We start from the raw sequence: 21,787 nt of genomic DNA on the forward strand, positions 1-21,787 counted from the left end.
AACCTGAGCTATTTTTGAAGGTTTCTGAGTGAGGTGTATTAATTAAAGAGGATCCACAATGGACGTATTCACTAATACCATTTTTATAAGGTTGTAATTTGAAGAAAAACCCCTGATGATGAACATAGGGAGACTTATAATAGTCGGAAAAAAAAATCTTTCATCCTCGAGCCCAATTCTTTTTTCAAGTGGACGTTTAAAGCATTTAAATGTGAAGCTGATCACCTGGCTGAATGTTTGCCCTTCACTGCCAGGGCTAATTATTTAACACAACATACAATGGATGTCTGTTGACCCTGTTTTTCTTTTGTTGCCTAGAAATGCTGCCATTACTTTCCAAACACAATAAAATAAGCACACACAGTGTATAATAGTGCTGCAGCTAATAACCATTAAACTCTCATCCAGCAATTCTATTCTTTGTATTTTTCCAGAGAACAATGGGGAACTTTGTGTCCTTAAGCAAACATAAACAAATCATTTTTATCACATTCAAATAAGCGTCATTTCACCTGTTGTTGGGTTTTGTTTTGTTTTTTTTACAGAGAGACATGTGGTTTAAAACACTTAAATAAAGAAAAGCCAATACCCTCTATTCATTACAACAGACAGGGGCAGCTTTTTGATTCGGTTACAGCGCAGCAGAGAATAATGCATCCATGTACTCTAATGCTTATTTTTCACCGGGAACTTAATGGCTGTCCTAATTCTGCAAAGAGTTTACTAATGGGACTTGAGTTGGTGGTTTATATTCTTGTCTTGTCATCTTAATGGACAAAAATTAAGTTTGAAAATAAACTCTTTTTTTTTCATCTCTGTACTGAGAATTTCCGAGTGGAATTGCTCTCTATTTACCCATATGCATATGGATATCCATTAAAGATAAATGGCCAAACGCATTATCCTTAATGCCCTGTGGTCAAGCAGTACACATGCATAATTCAGCCTAAGTCATTAAAGGAAAGGAAAGAAAGTGCAGCACTGTTTGAAGAGTCCAAGATGGCCCGACACACTAATAAACAAGAACAACCAAAACACATCCCCTCATAAATCTAATAACCCTCCTACATAACTCTGGTTCTCCTCTGTGTATTAAAAGGGTGCAGAGAACACTAGTGCTGGTCACTAAGGAAGAGGTGCTGTATCTTTAATAGCAACTAGAATAATTCATCCAACTGATATAGTCCACTTCATGGAAAAATTAAGACACACTGCAAGTATATAAACCAATGACAGAGACCATGAAGACTTGTTAAGTAACAGCCTGATGAAGCCTGCGCCTCTTTCGGCATCTAATTCTATAGTCGGGGAGGAGATGAAAACTGAAAATGACAAAAAGAAATAAAAGATGCAAACTGGAAATATTTAGGAAAACACCATCAGTTTATGACACTATTTGTTCTGTGGTATGAGACTTATTTTTCATTTGTTTTTATCTTATTTAGTTTTTATTTTTGTGTTCAGTTGGCTTAATTTCCAGAGTGTTGTTGGTATTGTTGTGTTGTAAATTTATCGTAAAGAGTTTGTTGATCAGATTAATGAGTGGCTGTGGCACAGTTTGCTGGTAGTGACAGGATAGGCAGGACTTGTCAATACTCAAGAACACCAGGGAAAGACAGAAGCTGGGTGGTCCAGGCAGTGATCCAAGCAGGTGTTGAGGGAACCCACTTGAGCAGAACGGCTGAGATGCGACAGGGTGTGGAGGGGAGCAGACAATGAACCAGGTGATAGGTGTGACTGTCATCAGGCCTAACATTCTTCTAATGACAGAGCCATCGAGGCAGGTAGTCCTCCTGGAGTTGACTGCTCGCTGGGAAGATGGGATGTCAGTGGCATTTGAGAGGAAGAGGGAAGCTTACATTCCTCCCCGAATGAGGTCAGCAGCCAACAGTTTTCCAGAGAGCCACTCTACAGGTCTATCAAGCTACTGGGGATCAGGGAACTGCACAGCAAGATAGCCATCAGGCACATCACTGATGCAGCTGAAAAGACACCAAGATTGTTGTGGACCAAAAGGGTGAACCCACAAGCTACCTTTATACAAGTTGGGACTGGTTACCCCTGACTGAGTTGTCTAGACAAGGGCGGATCATATTGAAAGACCTGAAAAACCAGAGGTTACACCACTAATGATGTGTCTAGGTTGCAGCATAGGGTGTGAGTCAAAACTCAAGTTTCACATCATTGTTACTCTAAGTTTTTAAAACAAGAGGTGCAGTGATCAGCACTGCTGCCTCACAGCAAAAAGATTGTTTAGCGAAAGTTGTGGGGGCTGATAAACTCAGATAAACAGTTTTGTATTTTGTTGCAAAGTGTTGAAGTTAGTAAAAAGGGCCCGTTATCTAATCTAGACTGTAAATTACAGCAAGTCATATACACTCACTCACTTCTTTACTGTATCATTGTGTTGTGAAAGCACTACTCTAAGGTATGCTGAGTAAAAGAGAGTAACAGTCATGCTAACCCATAAGTTCCAATTCATATATGTGGTATACTTCTGTGTTCTGCACAATAAACAATAAAAAAGGTCTTTCTATAAAAGCTAAAAGGTAACATCATGATAGGACAGAAGGAAGTTAAGTGAGTTTTCCTCATAATACTCGGCTGATTTTAACAGAGAAGTAAAGACATGATTAAAACTAAGTCATAAAGGTTTAATTTTATGGACTGTGCATGCAGCACAAGTATTACTCGTGTGATGGTTACCTACTGTACTATCTATCTGTTTGCATATTAGAGGGATGTCTCTTTGCCAGGACACAAAGTAAGCCATCAAAAGATAAATAACATAAATAATTATTGGACTTATTTTAGGACTGTGTTTATGGCATATCATAAAGAGAACTAAAGTGTGATTTGACGTCACGTTTGGGCCCTGCTCGTACGATGGTACATGCTGCATCGTCGTCACGTTGACTCACTGGAAAGCTGTGGTATGTTGTCTGTCAAGAACTGGGATCCACATTCCACTTGAAAATTTCCACACCCAACAGTCTCACATCTGCTCGAGGCCAAATGTCATCTCTATATTTTGCACAATTGCTTTTCAGTCAGCTTGTGGTTGCATATTTAAATCAAACGATTTGGCCTGATTGCATGTACGGTAAAACAGCATATCCAGAAAACTAAACCTTATTTTTCCCTCGCCACCAGCATCACTGTTGACACTCGGATAGTTTGCTTGAGAACCATTGTCTGTATACCCAGGAGACAATAGATACCCTTGGGGCTCAGGTGACTAGTGACACCTGTTCCCCGCTATGCTGGCTTTCATCTGCATCTTCTAATCGCCTCACCATTTACATATGTTTGTTGTCTTACGATTGGCCTAGTGGCAAAAAAAAGGGTGGAGCTCAATCTCACACCACTGATTCGTAAGCAAAGGGGAGTGTTTACGAAAACCGGCAGTGGGAGGAGATGGGTGACAGATGGAGGACAGATATTCCCCTGTCAGGTTACCAAACAGAGTACCAAATGTCCCGATGGCAAGGTAACAGCAACAACCTGTTTTGCTTTTGTTTGACGTTGTAGAGGCCAAACGGGTTTGCTATCTCTCGGCTGATACGTGTGCTGTAAAATGGAAAGCTGTTTGTTTTAACACACTGTAAAATGAAGAGGCTCCATTGGATGAGGAGAAAAGTGCAAAGTCAGGTACATCTCTGCTGGACAGTCGACATCCGGTCCAAAGCTAGCACTCACAGCCTTTATTTTCAATGATATTAGTTTCACCCCCCGAGCCACCATGCTGAGTTCAACCGCCCTGATCCCAGCAGCCTCCGTTTGCTTTCGCATAGTGTTGACAGTCAAAGTTTTGGTGTTTCCCATAGAATCATGATTTTGTATTACACTTTATCTCACACATCCAAGCTCACTAATGTTTCTAGCACCTGTGGAGAGATAAGGATACAAATCTCGAGTCATTATAAGTAAGAAATTAACTCTTATGCTTAGCTAATGCCTAAATATGGTGAATTATTATTGCTGTGCTGTATATTTACCATGTTCAGGTGAGTTTTACTGGTATCTTGCATAGTACAAAATACTACCCTACTGTATCTGGAGATATCATGGGAGCATCAGTTAAGAAAATTAATTAATATTAATTTTACATTAACATTAATCACAATGATTAAGTGGTTTAATTTGAGTGGTGTTTTGCTGAAATGTCTTACATTTGCTCCTGATTTTAAGTCACATTAAGACAGGTATGATCAAGACCGTTTCTATTTTATATATAAATGAATGGATTTAAAATAATTGAGACTTTAGATATACGCAACAGATATATTTCCAGTGTCATAGTAAGACAAATGTATCAACCCTGTTAAAATTGACGATGACCATTTTCTATTGATGGCACTGTGGAAAACTCTGCACAGCAAATCATGTTAATAACATTAGGGCATTGTGAGTGATTGTTTTGCCATCAAAATGCAGAAAAGGTAGGTGAAAGAGAAGAAAAAAAAATTCTATCCAAATCAAAGAAAACCATTTTTAAGTTTTAATTATTTATTTATTTATTTGTTTGTTTTGTACTCAAAGATAAAAAGCTAGGATCTAAGATTAAATCCCACTTTGGCTACAACATTGCAAATAATATTTAATGCTCTGCTGAATTTTAGATTCTGCAGACATTTCAGGTCAAAACCAACCCTCAGTCATGCTCACTTCCTTAAGCTGACATGGACACAATTTCCAATGGATGCAGATTAAAACATCTGAAGTATTTTAATACAATTAGGAGTGGGAATACTATTGTTTTGTTGTCAAGTGTGTAAGCAGCAGGAAATTATTTTTCTTCTCGTCTGACTATTGCTTCCCTATGTTTGCAGCCGTTTCTGTTCTGCCATTGTCAGTTCTGTATAGTTCAGATAACATCAACTAATAAGGGAGAGCCAAACACATACTCTACTCTGCTCATTGCTAAATGTTAAATGAAGACGCAGAGACGCTGGTACCTAAAACGAAAAACATTTCTAGATCTCGAATGGAAAAAGCTGCACAGTGCTAAGAAACTGTAGCGGCACACAATTTTAATTAAAATGCATCATATAAAATGACTAATATCGGCGCACCAGCCTATTCTGAGTCACTTCTACTGTATCTTATATCCTGTGTGAATGCAACATGTCTAAGGTGTGCCTTTCTTTTTTATAGCTAAGATAAAGTAATTTATCATTAGGAAAAAAAAGTGACGAGATAAGAGGAACCAACCCTATATTGTCAAAAGGAGTGGGATACTGGAAACGACTGATCTCCATCTGGTGTCCTGATGCAAATGTTCACACGCGCATGTTATTCTAAGGCAAGCCTCTTTACACACAGATGATAAGTGGAGGCTGAGATCTGAGGCATAATACCATACGGAGAGGCCGAGCTCCCGAAGCATGTGAGCAGAAAAATGTTTGTACAGCCCTGAAGCTAAAGACAGCATGCCACACTCGCAGATCAACGTAGAACAGGATTTAATCTTCGGGGGATTAATAACACCCAACGTGTTGTTTGTCTGCAACACTGCAACTATTTGTTTCTATTGTTCATTTAAAACATAGCTTGATCATTGAAGAAGTACTGACAGGTGTCATTTAAGAGAAGAAATGTCATAATATAAATGTCAATAGTGAATACAGAATGATCAAGCTTAAACAATGAAAGAAATACTGCAAACAAATCAAAGAAGAATAATCTTTAAAAAAGCAACAAGCATAAGCCGAGGTCACCACGTGTCTCAGATATGTTTATATTGGATTTCTGTCTTCATGGGGTTCTTAATAGGGCTCATAAATTTGTGCAATACCTGTCATTCCAAGTATAAGTGCATGTACTACACTAAAAGTAGAGCCAAGGTGTGCTGGAGAATATTTCATCTGATAGGGGGTGAACTGGACTTATGGAGGAATCCAAAAAAGATTTCAACTTGGGCAGGACAAACACTCTAGGCAGAAAGCCCAAGAAGGGTCGAAACAGGTGACAGCGCCGAGCACTGCATCACCAATAAGCTAATAACCAACTAACTAACGAAGTCTAAAATCCCCAGTGTGTAATACATACTTCAATAGGTGCTGCTTAGATTTTTAGCAAAAAGAAAACAAAAAGTCGTACAACAGGTTTGGCAGCTTTTCTGTTTGTGCTGCTGTAAAAATTTGTATTTACATGTAATATTTATAGACATGGATAGATGTTTTGCATGACTTTTGAATTTTGAGTCTAAAAATTGATCTGTATACTTTTAATTTTATTTTTGGTCTTCTGTTTGAATTTTTCAACTTTCAAAGTACTTTTATTAATATTATCATTATCATTATGAGAAGAAGAAGAAGTATAATAATTTCAGTCTTTATTCAGATTCCCATGAGTTGTTACCGCAGCGATAACTATTCTTCCTGGGGTCCACAGATAAAAACAACACAACACATCCAACCATCGATCTACAGACAATCAACCGATAACTTAAAAACCACAATTACATCAATAAAATACAATAAAATAAAATAACAAGTATTTCTTTTAACTTGTACAACAGTCACACAGCAACAAGAAAATGCTTAAAATAAGAAAATGTTACTTGCGACTTAAGATTTAAGCTAACATCATACCTACCCACAATCTTCACAGGTGAATAATCAGGTGTGCTTAAGAAGTGCTGCTTTTACTGCTTCTGAAAACCCAATTCCAGATATAAGTTTATGACATTATTTTTTAACTTGTAATATGAAGCAGCATTTGGAGGGGGTGATGGGGTGGATCAACGCTGAAAAACCTCTCGATCAACAGAGGTCACGAGGTCACACACTTGTCGCGGTGCCTGCTATGATTTGTCGGTTTGTGGCGCACTCTGGCGGCTAAAGCGGGGAGCACACCCTTCCGGGACTTCATTTACTCAGGTGAGCTAGTTAATGTTTCACCTGCATGCTGTGACGTCACTGGACCTTCAGGAAAAAGACACCGTGGACTCCGCGATCAGCCCGGCCTAAACGGTTCCTGACATTTTCAGGACAAAGCTGCAGCAAAAAGTCTCGAGTTAGGCTTTAAACTCAGTTTCGGCGCTTCGTGAAATCTCACGCTGTTGGTCCTCCGGGTTCAGACACGATGTCCGCCTCCGCTATCTTTGTGCTGGATCTGAAGGGAAAGGTAAGAGCAAAGCTCGAGCTAATTTTAGACAACTGATAATTACTTATTCCTGCCACGCGCGCAGGAATAAGTAACAACACAGCAACTAGTTTTGGTTGCTGGGTTGAATTTTTTTGGTGCTCTTTTAATTGTTAAACATTAAACGCGTTGTTAAAAATTTATAACAGACCGTGCGACACACTCTTTCTTATATTTCTTATTTTATTTTATTTTACTTTTAGTTTTCTACTTCCGGATACATGGCAATGCAAATTAAGCTTTAAACAATGGAAGCGAAAGCGTGTTGCAGCACATGTAGCCTTCAGGTAGATAGTTTGTGTCACCGTCACGTTTATGTTTACACAGGAGCCTGCATGACTCTGGCATGACAGACAGAACATGTAACTTTACCCTCGAGTTAATGTTTCTCGTGGCTTCATGTTGCGTGTGCGATGCGGTGACATTACTATTTATCTACTCCAACCCAAGCTCAATCCATACATTCTTTTATTTATTTTTTCACCAGCAAGTTTCAAGGTTGGTTGGTTTTGCATGTGTCGTTTCCAAGGCCAGTCGACACTGAGATGGAGAGGGGATGTACCAAATATAGTTCTGTTTTTGGAGGGGTCTGGGTTCTGATTGGTTAAACAAATCATCATCAAAAACTTTTATTTACATTTTTATTCCCCTACACCTAAGGTTCCATCACCAGATAATAATATGTCCTTCTCATGTATGACCTGGGTGAATTAGACTGTTGTTATACATGTCATGACACAATCAGTCCCATCAACAACTAAAAGAAAAATATTTATGGATCCTAACTTTATACAGAGCTATCAAAAATACTATTCTCTTCGAGCTTTCCATTTTTTTTAATACTTTTAAAATGAAGGGGCAAAAAAAGGATGATTATTTCCATTTAGAGTAGATTAGCAACCACTTCAGAATTAGAATCGGAATACTTTACATAATTTCCTTAGAGAGTATTAAAGGACAAAGAAATAAGTAACTAGAAAAAAATTAAAATAAAGAGAAAAGCAGGAGCAACTGAAACAGGCTGCATGCTGGTGAATTTTTGTCTACTTTATAGCTAGAACTAATAATAATAATAATAATGATGATGATGATGATAATAATAATAGTCACATTGTAACTAATCATTGTAATTATTGTCTCAGCATCTGTTGTAAAGTGCTGCCATATTGGTGATTAAAAGCATTATTTTTCTGCTATTATTTTACTAATGACTGGTATTTTCTTATATTTAGTGGTTTTGTCTTTTGAAAATGCAGTTTGCCTGTTTGATGTTATTTATCTCATAATCTGATCATTAAAATTTCTTTTCCTGTCTGATCAGTTAAGGGAGGAATATGCAGGTGTCAGGGTTCAAAAGTTTCGACGATATGCTTTTCCCCAGGTGCTTACTTCCATGAAGAATCTTCAATATTTTTGGCTGCTTCCTTTGGAGTCTGCCACAGTGGATCATCTGCCTCTATCTCACCCTATCCAGTAGCATCCTCATCTGTCACACCAACCCTCACCATGTCTCCTTTTGCTACATCTATGAACCTTCTCTATTGTCTTCTTTCTGTCTGACAACTGCATATTGAACATCCTTTGCCCTCCAAACCATCTCAGCCTCACCTCTCTAACTTTGCTTCCAAAGTGCTCAGCTTGTCCTGTCCCTCTGATGTTCACATTTCTGCCCATCTTGGTTGTTTGTGTATTTTAACGTATATTAAATGTACATATCATTCCTAAACAGGAATGTGAACGCTGAGTAAGGCCATGTTCCAATTTCTTGTTTACTTTTATTCACACATCAGAATTTTTAGGTTTAAATGTCTAAATGAAGCCATGTTTAATTAAAGATGGATTAATTTGTGTAAATTTCTGGTAGATAAAGGCTTGGTTTGTTTTTGTTTTTTTAAAGGATATTTATGGATATTTTGGTGTTTTAACAGATTACATGTTTGTATGAGAAATATTATGAATAAGACTCGGAACCTTAAAAAAAGGTCGATGTCTGAGTCTTGTCTTAATGTCTGTGACAAATTTTTATCACTTTGTCCCACTATTAGGGACAAAATGATAATTAATCTGAGAAATTTTTAATTAAAGAGAAAGAAGAGTATTTCTTAAAAATAAAGACAATTTTAATATTTTTCCTCATCAGTGTTGTTTAAAATCTGTGAGCTTAGTTCTTTTTACTGAGAATCACAAGATCAGTTGTTATTATTGTGATTATGTCCAATCATTCTCTAATTGCTTTTCCAGTTGAGGGTCTGTTTGAAACTCTGCTATTTTGATATCCATTGTCCTCCAATCATTTAACAGAATGACACTAGAAGCCATTCCATAAGTAGTAATTTCTATATTAACAGTTGTCTCGTAACCACGTGCTGGTATGCTTCCTTCTTCAGGTGCTGATTTGTCGGAACTACAAAGGTGATGTGGACATGTCAGAGATAGACCACTTCATGCCTTTGCTCATGCAGCATGAAGAGGAAGGTCTTCTCTGTCCCGTAATGTCACACGGCAACGTTCACTTCATGTGGATCAAACACAGCAACCTCTACCGTATCCCTGTCCTAAGTGTTTAATGACATCCTTTGCAGGCAATGACCGTTAGCAATCATATGAAAAGATGAGTCCTTGATTTTTACAGCAGTGTTTTTAACTTCATAACATTCCTTGACCTGATCTCGATACAGTTGTTGCTACAACAAACAAGAACTCCAACGCTTCCTTGGTGTATGCCTTTCTCTACAAACTAGTTGAGGTGAGTGATGCCTGGTGTGGTGAATAATGTAAATATTTCCTGTTGCCTGTGCATCCTGGTTCCAAAGAAATGGTTTTGTTGTTTTGGGACATCAGTGAAACATGACAGTCAAAGATGGCTGTAATCCAGAGTAAATTCTGGCAGTTACTCAAATCCTGTCCAGATAATGACGATGTTTGCATGTCCGTACACAGGTGTTCACAGAGTACTTTAAAGAACTGGAAGAGGAGAGCATTCAGGATAATTTTGTGGTTGTCTATGAGCTGCTGGATGAACTTATGGACTTTGGATTCCCTCAGACTACTGACAGCAAGATACTACAAGAGTGAGAATCTTCAACATGCACACACACACACACACACACACACATTTTTTAAATATATCTTTAAAAACTAGTCTGGTGTTGCATGACAGCAAATCTTCACCTCTCTGCTGTAGGTACATTACTCAGGAAGGTGCCAAGCTTGAAGTAGCAAAGAGCAAGGTGCCGACAACTGTGACCAATGCTGTGTCCTGGAGGTCAGAGGGTATCAAGTACAAAAAGAACGAGGTCTTCATTGATGTCATCGAGTCCATCAATGTATTGGTAAGATGAAAGGAAGGATTCCTCAATCCATTGGACTTGCATACTAACTATTGGTTTGGTTATGTAACGACTACATTATTGATTCATTTCTGAAGTCTTGTTCAATTCAGTTCTATAGTTAGTCCTATAACTAAGTTAGTTTTAGGACTAACTGCTTATTTACATTTTTGTAAAGGGAGCACTTTAATTACACATTGGATCTGGATGAATGCAATATTCAAATTAAAAAAATCTTTGCTGACATACACATTTCAGGGGTGGATTCAAAGTCACCCCAAAAATTAAGGTTAAAGATTGAAATCACGGGCTGATATAGCTCCCACATTTTGGTACTGTGTCCAGTGGTATCTCCTCCCAGAACTCGAGTAGTCCATGAATTAGCTTTTGGACAGTCTGTAGTGCTGTCAGATGCTCTGATTGGGTTCAGGTCTGGCTTTGATATTCCAGGAAATCATGTCTCATGAGATGAGGCAATGTCCTGCACTACGAGTAACCCAGGGCCCACTGCACCAGTGTAAGGTCTCGCAGGGGGTCTGAGGATTTGGCCAAGTTTGTCCACACAAACAAGGAATTTGACTTGTTCACTTTACTCTTCTACATGCAAAAAAAGTTATGTTTTTTAGATAGGCAGTATATATAAAAAGCAAGAAAAAAAACAAGTCTTAGAGAGTCTTAAAGTCTTAGAAACTATACAAACTGTAAGTGCAAAACGTAGTAGTGCATGTGACCTGAATTTCAACCTGGCACCTAGCAGCATTCAGCATGATGAAGTCTGTTTAGTCCTCCGAGGCTATGGTGTGTAACTGTTACTGATATGTGTAACTGATATTATACTGTGATGTACCCTTAAATTTTAGCAGTGTGTTAGTGAAGCCATTGATGTATTTTGTCAGTTTAAGTGACAAAATACTTTTTGTGACAAAGTCAAAATCCTTTATTTAAATCCGTTTCTTCTCCTTAATAATTGTTCAAATATTTGTCAAAATAACTCATTTTTAAATGATTTAATAATGTCATTTGTTTAGGTGAATGCTAATGGCAGTGTGATGAGCAGTGACATTGTGGGCAGCATCAAGCTAAAAACCATGCTGTCGGGGATGCCCGAACTGCGCCTGGGCCTCAATGATCGAGTGCTTTTTGGCCTCACTGGACGTACGTATGCGACCTCTGTGTACCCATTATCACTGTGTTACCCCAGTCTTAGAGGAAAAACAAGTTGGTGCTGTTTATTTGTACTTTAAGTACTCTGTGTTGATTTATGCTCAGGTGACAAAGGAAAGACGGTGATGATGGAGGACGTGAAGTTCCATCAGTGTGTCCGTCTCTCACGTTTTGAGAGCGATCGAACAATCTCCTTCATTCCTCCAGATGGGGAGTCTGAACTCATGTCCTACCGCATCAATACTCATGTATTGTCCAGCTCACTACTTTATACTCATATGAAATTCAGATATTTGTTGCATTTATTAATCTTTATGTTTTGTGCACTGTAGAAGTTGCTAATAGAATTACTTCCTTGTACTAGTTACATAAATAAATACATAAAAATGACTGAGAAATTCACATGATAAGGAAAAGAAACAGTGTAAAGACTTAAACAGAGTAAGTGAATGAAAGAAAGCAAACTTATGTGAGCGTTACAGTACTATACATTAACACGTGGATTAAATTAACATTTAAACAGAATTATTTGCATGTTAAGTAGATAAAATGTTAAACTTGTGTGTAACTAAACTCTACCTTTTGTCTTTTAAAGGTGAAGCCTTTGATATGGATCGAATCTGTCATAGAGAAATTTTCTCACAGTCGAGTGGAAATTATGGTTAAGGTACTCTACTCAATTATATTTGGGGTTTTTTTTTAACCACAATTACATTTATATCTATGGTTTAACTGTTTAGCCCCAAACCTGCTAGAGACAAACTGTTAGAGCAAAAAGTGATTTCCATTGTTCCATTGTATTTATAGCCTGATTTTCACAGAAACAGTTGCTTCAAAGTGCTCCATATCGTAAGGTAAAGACCCTACAGTATTAGAAAAAAACAAACCAACAATCACACGACTCCCTGTTAACCATCAGTAACTAACTGTCTTTGTTCGGTTTCAAAAACCAATGACGTCCTTACGCTGCCTGTCCAGTGACGGGGCAGTCTCCCTTAAACAACAGGAAAAAGGTGACTTTCATAAGATATCCTACTATAACATTCCTGTATTTGCAGGCAAAGGGACAGTTTAAAAAGCAGTCGGTGGCAAATAACGTAGAAGTGAGGGTCCCTGTCCCCAGTGATGCAGACTCGCCAAAGTTCAAAACCAGCACAGGAAATGCCAAATATGTGCCTGAGAAGAACCTGGTTGTGTGGACCATCAAGTCTTTTCCTGTAAGAAATTCACAACATGTTGTAACTATTGCAGACTGGATTGCAGACTAAAGTTATGCTTTCTTGTGTCTTACACATTTTTACTGTGTGTGTCCATCCATGCAGGGAGGTAAAGAGTTTCTCATGAGAGCTCATTTTGGTTTGCCCAGCGTGGAGAATGAAGAGGCGGAGAGCAAACCTCCCATAACTGTGAAATTTGAAATCCCATACTTCACAGTCTCAGGAATACAGGTGTGTTGGTTTCCTTTAACGTCAAAAAACCCAAGTAGTGTGACTAAACTACAATCAAAGCATCTTTATGGAAAGTCTTGTATACTGTTTTTATTATTTATGCATTATAAAGTTCTAAGTGGTACCCGGGAAGCTTCCTATTCTGCTTATTATACTATGAATAAAGTTCAACACAGCCAGGCTTTCTTTGTCTTACTTGACTTAACAAAACCTAAAACCCCAGTTGGAGATAATGGGTATCATGTTGGCAGTTATCAGCTCTGTTAAGCCGGGCTTTCTGCCTCAACGTCTGTGCTCGCTCATACAAAAAGGTGTGTTTCATGGGTCGTGTGACTTTTCTTCCACACAAAATGACTACTATCCTACTCCAATCAGAGACGTTATCACAATCATACGATAATTACATGGCAATTACAAATCTAAATATAATAATAAAATGCAATATTGCAGGCAATTGTTAATCTAGCAATTACAGAGAAGGTTAAAATAAGCATTTAATTGATTTATCCGTAAGTTTCTTTTGCGATCCTCTTCATTTCTAAGGTGATGACTGGACATTAAACTGGATACATTTAGACTCTAAAGTATTAAATATTAAATGTAAATGGTTCCCCAGCAGAGAATCTATGACGCACTTAAAACATGCTGTAGATAAAAGATCGCACTTTCATCCGGTTTTAAGCAAAACCTCTGAACACGTGATTTAGCCAGGCATAAAGTGAGCCACTTTCCTGGCACAGAAGGCTCTTTAAGCTCAGCATAGCTCACTAACCCATTAATCTCACTTCGTAGTTCACCCCTTTGGTCCAGTATCAATTGGTGTAATGATTGTGGGAAGCTGGACTTTAACTACGCAAATGTGTCTTGCTGCTTTTTTCCACCAGGTGCGGTATATGAAGATTATAGAAAAAAGTGGGTACCAGGCTTTACCGTGGGTCCGCTACATAACACAAAGTGGAGGTATATTAGTAGTCTGTTGGACTTTGGTTCTACCAAGCAGGAAGTGACCTACCCAGATGCAATAACTGAGTCCAATTTTAACCTTTCTAACTCTCTTTATTTTATTTTTTTAGATTACCAGCTGAGGACTAATGTGTAACACCTGTGGAGAAACTTGAATACATTTTCCTCACTTCAAGGACTTCCTAAGGAGCATAAATGATCACTTTAACTAGACTGAAAGAATGTCTTTAAATTTTCACCTGCTCTGTGTAACATTGATCCTTGTGTGTGTTGTTTTGTGTTTTTTAAATCCATGAGCAATTTGATTGTGATGTTCTATTGTGTGAGCACTGCAAATTATTTAATTATTAAATTAATAAAATGATTCACTTAGAACAGTTTGTAATCATTAACCTTGGTGTTAATGAAAAACGTTGTCTTTCTCTTGAGTTTAAAACACCACACAAGGTGGATTTTGCCATCGTATTGTAGTAAGGCTTTGTGCAATCACAGTCGCTAAATTCCGCCCAAAATTAAATGCTTACACCCGCCTTTTTCCACACTTGCCTCTGGAGAAATACACTCGAAGGTTAGAAATGTGAATGAACTGCCTTTGAAGACCTCAACGTATACGAATCGCCCGCTTTCTTAGCCGTGTGCGCCGATTGGTCAAATGCTCCTGTTACCACAGTGACAGCGTAGTAACAGAGTTGTAACTCCTCCCGATTTACCGTATATGGAAGCGCAACACCCTCTTGGCGAGCTGCGATTGGCCAGCGTATGTTCTCCCCAATGTTTGTAAATTGTAGTCTGGAGACACCGCTGTATAGCGCTCAGCGCGCAAATGTATTTTGTAATGTTGATAAACGTATGTTGTTTTAATTACTTTTAAAAATTACTGGTTCGTGGAGACAGCGGGGTCGAAAATCTTGGCGACGCGTTGGATATTGTGGAAGTAAACCAGGTAGCTTGAATGCGCTTTCGTTTTGTTTTTTTAGCTCTCTTTTTAACGTTAGCTGTTAGCCGGGAGGCTAGTTGTTTGTGTCTTTCAGTTGACTTGCCTCTGGCGGTAGAGCTTATATTTGTGTTGTTCAGCAGTACGCTTTGTTAAAGCGGCCGGCAGAACTCCGAATAGTAAGCACGGAGTCATATAACATGGCGTCAGCGGGGAACTACGGCTTACGTTAGCCGGATGCTGTAGTAACGTTAGCTGTAGGCGACAATAACCTGCCAGCCTCAGTTTGGGGTTTTTTCTCCCTCTTATCGTGTTTGTTTTGCGTTCCTCGTAACTGTGGTACGTCTCTCTCCGAGCAGGCAGGAAGGCAGACTATAATGGTCCTTAGTCAGATGGATGCCGGCAAAGCTCTGACGGCGGCAGCAGCCAAAGGGAACACCAGCGAGGTGCAGAGGATCCTGGAGGAATGCAGAGTGCATCCTGATACTCCAAATGAGTTTAGCAGGACTGCCCTACAGGTGAGGATCAATTCAAGTGTTCACGTGAGATCTATAAACATATACAGAAGTATTAACAGCCCACATTTCATTTGGTGGACAAACATAGTTCGTCCTACGGTCTGAGAATAATCTCCTTCTCTTTTGTAACGATGGCCTGCGGAAAAATTACCAGCCGCTTCTCTCGAATATGCTTGTAGCGCCATGTTTTTAATGTTAGAATAAAGCGTGTCAATAAAGGTGTCTGTAAAGACAGTAAAATTATAAATTATTTAAGTTAAAGCGAAAGCTTCTGCCCCCACAGCCCGTTTAGTTATATGGCCTGTATTTAGCGTTATAGTCATGTTATAAACAGCAGTGAATAGGAGTGATACCTCACACTGGAGTCCACCTAATATGTCCTCAACATTTATAGAGCGACCCCGAACAGGGATGTCGCCTGCAGTTATTGTGTTTATTATTTAATTCACTGTTCAAATTTAGTGAAAACAAAGTGTCCCTCAAAATTTCTCTAAACTCAGGGTGACGAAACTTTGAGTTTGAGATGTTTCATATGTAATAAAATATATTAAAAATCCCTCAAAATTTCAGAAGTGGAACTAAAAAGCTGTTTGATATTTATGCTTTATAACTGACTTCAAGTATTATTTAAGTGCAATAGTTAACATTAACTCATTTTCTTCTAAACCCCCCCCCCCCCCCCCCCCCCCCCCCAAACAAAAACAAAAAAAAACCCAGAAACACTAGATGAATGCAACACACTGGTGTAAAATTTAATGTAGGGCTGCTGTATTGGCATGATTTGTTTTTCCTGCATAGATGTACTAAAGGCCTAACTCTTCCTACTTTGTTTGCTTGTGTTTATTACATTGAAAAAGAATCCGGCTTGATGCAAGACTGTTAAAAAAAAACTCTCAGGGTTGCACACTGGTGTTGAATTTGAGAGTGCACCCTCCTCACCTCTCCTCTAATGTCTTCAACAGGTGATGATGATGGGGAACTCCAAGATTGCCAGCCTGTTGTTAGAAAAAGGAGCCAACCCCAACGTCCAGGACAGGCACGGGATAACGCCTGTCCACGACGCAGCTCGAACAGGCTTCCTTGACACCGTGGAGGTTCTGGTGGAGTACGGCGCCTCAGTAAACATCCCGGACAGGAGTGGCGCGCTTCCTATTCACATCGCCATCCGGGAAGGCCACCGGGATGTTGTGAAGTATTTGGCGCCACGGTCCAACCTTAAACACGCCAACGTCAGCGGTCAGACAGCGGTAGACGTGGCCCGAGCTTCAGGCGTGCCGGATATGATTGACTTGCTTTTTTCGCACATTCATAGTTAGCCTGAAAAGTGGGTGTATTTTGCCTAACCCTAACCTCACACTTTGTTTCGCTTCAGTCCTGGTAACTTGATTTTTGTTGCTGTGTAAAGGATTTTTCTTTTCTTTTGTTAACAGTGGCTCAGCATTATTATGTGACAGGACATATTGTCTTGGCAGCTTATTTTCAGTGGATGGGTGGCTATATACTGTAGACACCTCTTTTGCACAGTGCAATTTAGGCACCTTATATGAACATATACATATATATCTGTTTTCCCTATGAATTGGGAGTGCACATTTGTAGATAGTCCCCCCCCCCGCCCCCAGTGTTTTCTAATTATTTCCTTTGTGTAAGAATTGTAACAGTTGTATGTTGTTGTTTTTTTAATTTACAAAACTTGACATTGTGCACCCTGATTGCTTTGCATAGTTGTGTTTCTATTAATTAGATGTACTTAGAGTTTGAATTTACTCCTATTTATTGTTAAAATAGGATTGAATATTCCTCTTTGTAAATAGCAACCCTTATTGTGATTTGTTGAAATGTTATTTATATAAATACTTTTAAAATCTAAGTGAGATTATTCACTTCACTATTTGAAGAAGAAAGCACAAAATAAAGTGTTGAACTTGAAGTTTTGCTGTCTTTTCATTTTGATTTGGATTCTGTAATTGGCTAGTAAGAGCTACTGCTCTTGGGTTTCTGCTCACTGGGATCACTCAGGTCATCTCAGCTTTTTGTGTGTGGGTGTGTGTGAATTTAGGGTGTCATAACAAAAGGCTAAAAAGGAAGTGATTTACTTTTATTTTAATTTCTGAGCTTTAGTGGCCATTGGTCAGAACTGGCCTGGTGGGGTACAATCTGGACCACTGGATGCTGGGTAAATTGGTGAAAACTCCTACTCTGTAATTTTTAACAAAGAGCCATGCTGACCTGGTTCATTGAGTTTGATTGAAACATTTTTTTAATGATAGAAAGTTGAAAAACAGAAATTTTGCTGTAAGTAAATTTATTTTTTGTTCTTAGGCTAGATTTATTTCAGGTTTAATGTTTTAAGGAAGTACTTATTTACACTTAGTTTTTTTTAAAATAGGTTACGGTGCAATGATTTTACTGTTAAAATGAGATTGAACTGCATGTGACCTATAAGTTTGACACTCCTGATGTAGAGAACGAAGGGGGATGGGGTGAGTAAATTATCACGGTTGCAAGAGGATTAAAATGAATATTTTTACTTTTGTTCAGTAAAATAGGAATAAAAAAAACACTTGGAAGTGGACTGGCATTTACATAGTGCATTTCCCACACCAAATGCTTTACACTATAAAGACACATTTATCAGCATATTCATATCAAACGTTTATTCTACCCACTATCGGGGCGATCGTGGCTCAAGAGTTGGGTGCTCGTCTTGTAATCGGAAGGTTGCCGGTCGGTCGCTGTGTCCTTGGGCAAGACACTTCACCTACCGCCTACTGGTGATGGCCAGAGGGGCCGATGGCACAATATGGCAGCCTCGCTTCTGTCAGTCTGCCCCAGGGCAGCTGTGGCTACAACTGTAGCTTACCTTCACCAGTGTATGAATGTGAGAGTGAATGAATAGTGGTATTGTAAAGCGCTTTGAGGGGTCCTGAAAAGCGCTATATAAAATGCAATCCATTCTTATTATTTATTATCTATTGCACATCCACATGAACTTAAAATCAACAGTTATAATCACCAAGATATGTGTGTTTTCGGACTGTAGAAGAAAACTGGAGCGCCGGGGGAAAACCCACACAGGCACAGAAAAAACATGCAAACTACGCATCAGGCCTCAGGAAGGTTCACGTGCAGAAGTTTGTTTGTTTTTTCTCCTGTGAGCCAAAACTGCTAACCGCTGCATCACCACACCACCTACTTGTCGCTGGAACATAAGAGTCCACAGATAATCTTTTCTTCACTATCTCAAAATTCCCGGCTCTGTCCGTGACTCCCGATGCTTCTCATGTTTTTAAAAATCCTCCAAAAACCCCCAAAACAAAATAGATTAACACAACTGAAAGAGGAATTTAATCAATCATTGTGTGCTTTTCTTTGCATCTTTTCATGCAGTCTTAACCGCTCAGACGTCCTTATGGTGATCCACCAAGGACATTTGCAATAACTCCACGCTGGAATGTACAGCGCAGTGAAAAGTCTCACAAAGGTCACAAAGATAGCTGAACTGAAGTAGAAATGAATGAGAGCCCTGTTTTGTTGGAGCTTGTAGGTAACAGTGGCACAGTTTGCTGATGTTTGTGCTCGGGGCTCTCGTGGTACAATGGGCATTTTGTTTGCTTGTGTGCTGCTGGCCAACTTTACTTGCCAAGAAAGGAGATACAGTTGAACTGCTGCGCTCACAGCTCACTATGCAGACATCTATGATGTCACAGAACGATCACATAAATCAAAATTTTTTCAATAGAAAACACACAAATTTCCATTTGAATGAAATAAAAAACAAACCAAGTGCTGTGCTTTAGAACAGCTGATAATATCTGCCTACTTTTAAATGCTGATCTTTTCATCTTCAAGGAATATTTTAACATTAAATGAATGTGATGTTTATTCAGCAGCGCTAATCCAGACTCAGACTCTGATGTTTGAGTAAAGTCTACTGGAGCAATTCTGCTCAAAATGCTGTCTTTCACCACCCATATTTTCCCAGATAGTTTAGCAACTTTCCGCTCAGAGGTCTGCTTCGTCACCACGCCCTTAAATTGTGTAATAGATATTTAAGTATATTTTCTCACCCTAACATATAAATCAGTTACAAAACCAGGATGGTTAAATATACAGCCCAGCCACTAGGTAGAGCTCAGCGACTTCACTGACTGAGTGGGTGGCTGTTACATTCAAGCACTTCCTGAATGTGGCTGGGTTAATCCACAGATTGGGAGAAATATGCAGGTTTACAAGCAGCAGTAACAATAGTGGGAGTAAACAAGAAAACCCTGAATCAGCGTACTGGTGCAGTCACACGCAGATGTGTGTAAATTAAGATGACACAAGGAAAACTATCCAAATGTCTGACCGAACTAACGTAATAACTAAGATTTCACACTTCTTGTTTTTCTATTTTGCTTGGATTAAAGTGTATTTATTGTTAATACTTGTGTCTTTTTATATTATATTTATATGTCTGTTAATATCTATTTATATCTAAATACATGCACAGTGGATGCATCGGGGTAAGTATCTTGCCAAAGGATATTTGGTATGCAGACTGGAGCAGATGGGGATCGGTCTCTGTTTCTACACTTCATTTCATGCAGTTGTATGTATACTCAATTTTCCTCTGGGATTAATAAAGTTTCTCTGATTTTGATTAAAGAGCGGAGAGGAGCAGTGAGGGGTGACAGACATTAGGGGTGACACAGCTTCACGGATTCATAAACCACTTCTCCACAAATGCCCTTCACTAAAGGTGGGCAGATCAATCCAAATTTCAACAGTATCAATACCAACACTGGTATTTTTATCGGATCGATATTTGCGATTTGCCCACTGAATTGTTTTAAATCAATATACCTCAAACATGCACTATGAAAAATGAATCTTTTTTGTGCTGACTGTTGTGTTTTACTTGGGTTTTACTTGGTATTGAATCGATACCAAACGACTGCCCCTGACCTCTGTTACAGCTGTGGTGATTATGTTGCCAAGAAAATAAATCTGCATAATTAACTAGCAGTTTGATCATTTGTTTAAAACATAAAACATCTGAATTTACTCTTTGCATTTTAGAATTTTGGTCCAACAAAACAAGATATTTGGTGAAATGAATTGGAGCACTTTGGTTTTGTAACACCGCTTTATTCAGATCTAGACCAAACTGTTTATTAGAATAATATGTCAAATAATCAGTAATTAAGATTATTAGTTGGTTTCAGATCTCTAATCTCTTTCATTTACGAAATGTAATAGAGCTTAAAAGGATTTAGGGATTAGTTTCATATTTAAAAAATGCTCTCGTGCTCATGAAAGGAGGAGCTTCCCATGTGTGCAATTTTTACTAGACTGTAAGATGTAGAGAACTGCAAATCAAGTGCTTCCTTCATTTTTTTCATTTGAAACTGTTATTGTTTGGCCTTTGGCATTTGGTGAGATTCCAAACGATGAGTCACTGGAAGCTGTTACACGCTCTGCTGTGCTTCTCACTTCATCAAGCTGCACAAAATCACAGCCTGCAGGAACTGAATGTGAACCTTTACCAGAAACACACATAGCTGAGACACCCAATAATCCGATTTTACAAAAGTAAACACCAAGCCCAACCGGTGGCTCTCTGCACACTCCTCACAACCCAAAGCAACAACCGTCTTGGAGACATTGTATTGCTATTTTTTCCAGTCAATTATTAGTCACATTTAGACTGCTACTTGACTGCAACTTTAACTGAGACTTAACCCTTTCATGAATGAATTATGAAAATCCTCATTCAGAATTTTTTTTCTTAAGTATTTCTATTCATCTTTAGGCATGAAAAAAAGATTTTTGAACTTCAATCTTTTAAACATGTACTTTTCAAAGAGTTTTTTACATGTCCACTTAGGCGGACAACAGATGTGTATGGACTGACACATCATTGTCCAATGTAGTGGTTTATGTGTATACCATCAACACTGACACAAATACAAGAAAACAGCCTTTGAATAGCTGTCCACTGTAGTGACCACTATGTGTGAAAGGGTTAAAGAAATAGAGAAATTATTGACAAATCACTTACTTCCTACTGTGCAACTTATTTCCCTTCATAACATAAGTGCTAAATTCTCCCTAAAACATCTCAATTCCTTAATGTGACAGAAAATAGCACACACAGTAATCCTTGAATCAAGGGCAAGTGAGTGTGCTGATCGACACGAACATATTAAGAAGTCACACAAGCCAGAACATGACCGACTGCAGTTCGTTTGAGCAGTGGAAGCTGTTTCCAGGAAGCACCGGTTTTATGTGCGTCTG

The 21,787-nt window shown here is 38.7% G+C and overlaps 2 protein-coding genes across 2 annotated transcripts; both read left to right on the forward strand.

Annotated features, from left to right (window-relative positions):
• Positions 1-6,924: 6,924 nt before the first annotated feature.
• Positions 6,925-14,478, forward strand: ap1m2 (adaptor related protein complex 1 subunit mu 2). Its single transcript, XM_085277121.1, has 12 exons — positions 6,925-7,131; positions 9,537-9,693; positions 9,828-9,895; positions 10,090-10,220; positions 10,334-10,481; positions 11,507-11,633; positions 11,748-11,890; positions 12,238-12,309; positions 12,701-12,859; positions 12,965-13,090; positions 13,975-14,050; positions 14,164-14,478. The coding sequence occupies exons 1-12, from the start codon at positions 7,090-7,092 to the stop codon at positions 14,187-14,189; spliced, it is 1,275 nt and encodes a 424-aa protein (XP_085133247.1). The 5' UTR covers positions 6,925-7,089; the 3' UTR covers positions 14,190-14,478.
• Positions 14,479-14,802: 324 nt separating this feature from the next.
• Positions 14,803-17,435, forward strand: cdkn2d (cyclin-dependent kinase inhibitor 2D (p19, inhibits CDK4)). Its single transcript, XM_085277122.1, has 3 exons — positions 14,803-14,996; positions 15,347-15,505; positions 16,468-17,435. The coding sequence occupies exons 2-3, from the start codon at positions 15,365-15,367 to the stop codon at positions 16,819-16,821; spliced, it is 495 nt and encodes a 164-aa protein (XP_085133248.1). The 5' UTR covers positions 14,803-14,996; positions 15,347-15,364; the 3' UTR covers positions 16,822-17,435.
• The last annotated feature ends 4,352 nt before the right edge of the window (positions 17,436-21,787 follow it).

This window comes from Mchenga conophoros, linkage group LG6, assembly GCF_057382185.1.
Source record: "Mchenga conophoros isolate Kocher_MC1m ecotype Shallow Benthic linkage group LG6, M_conophoros_male_GT1.1, whole genome shotgun sequence".
Lineage (NCBI taxonomy): Eukaryota > Metazoa > Chordata > Actinopteri > Cichliformes > Cichlidae > Mchenga > Mchenga conophoros.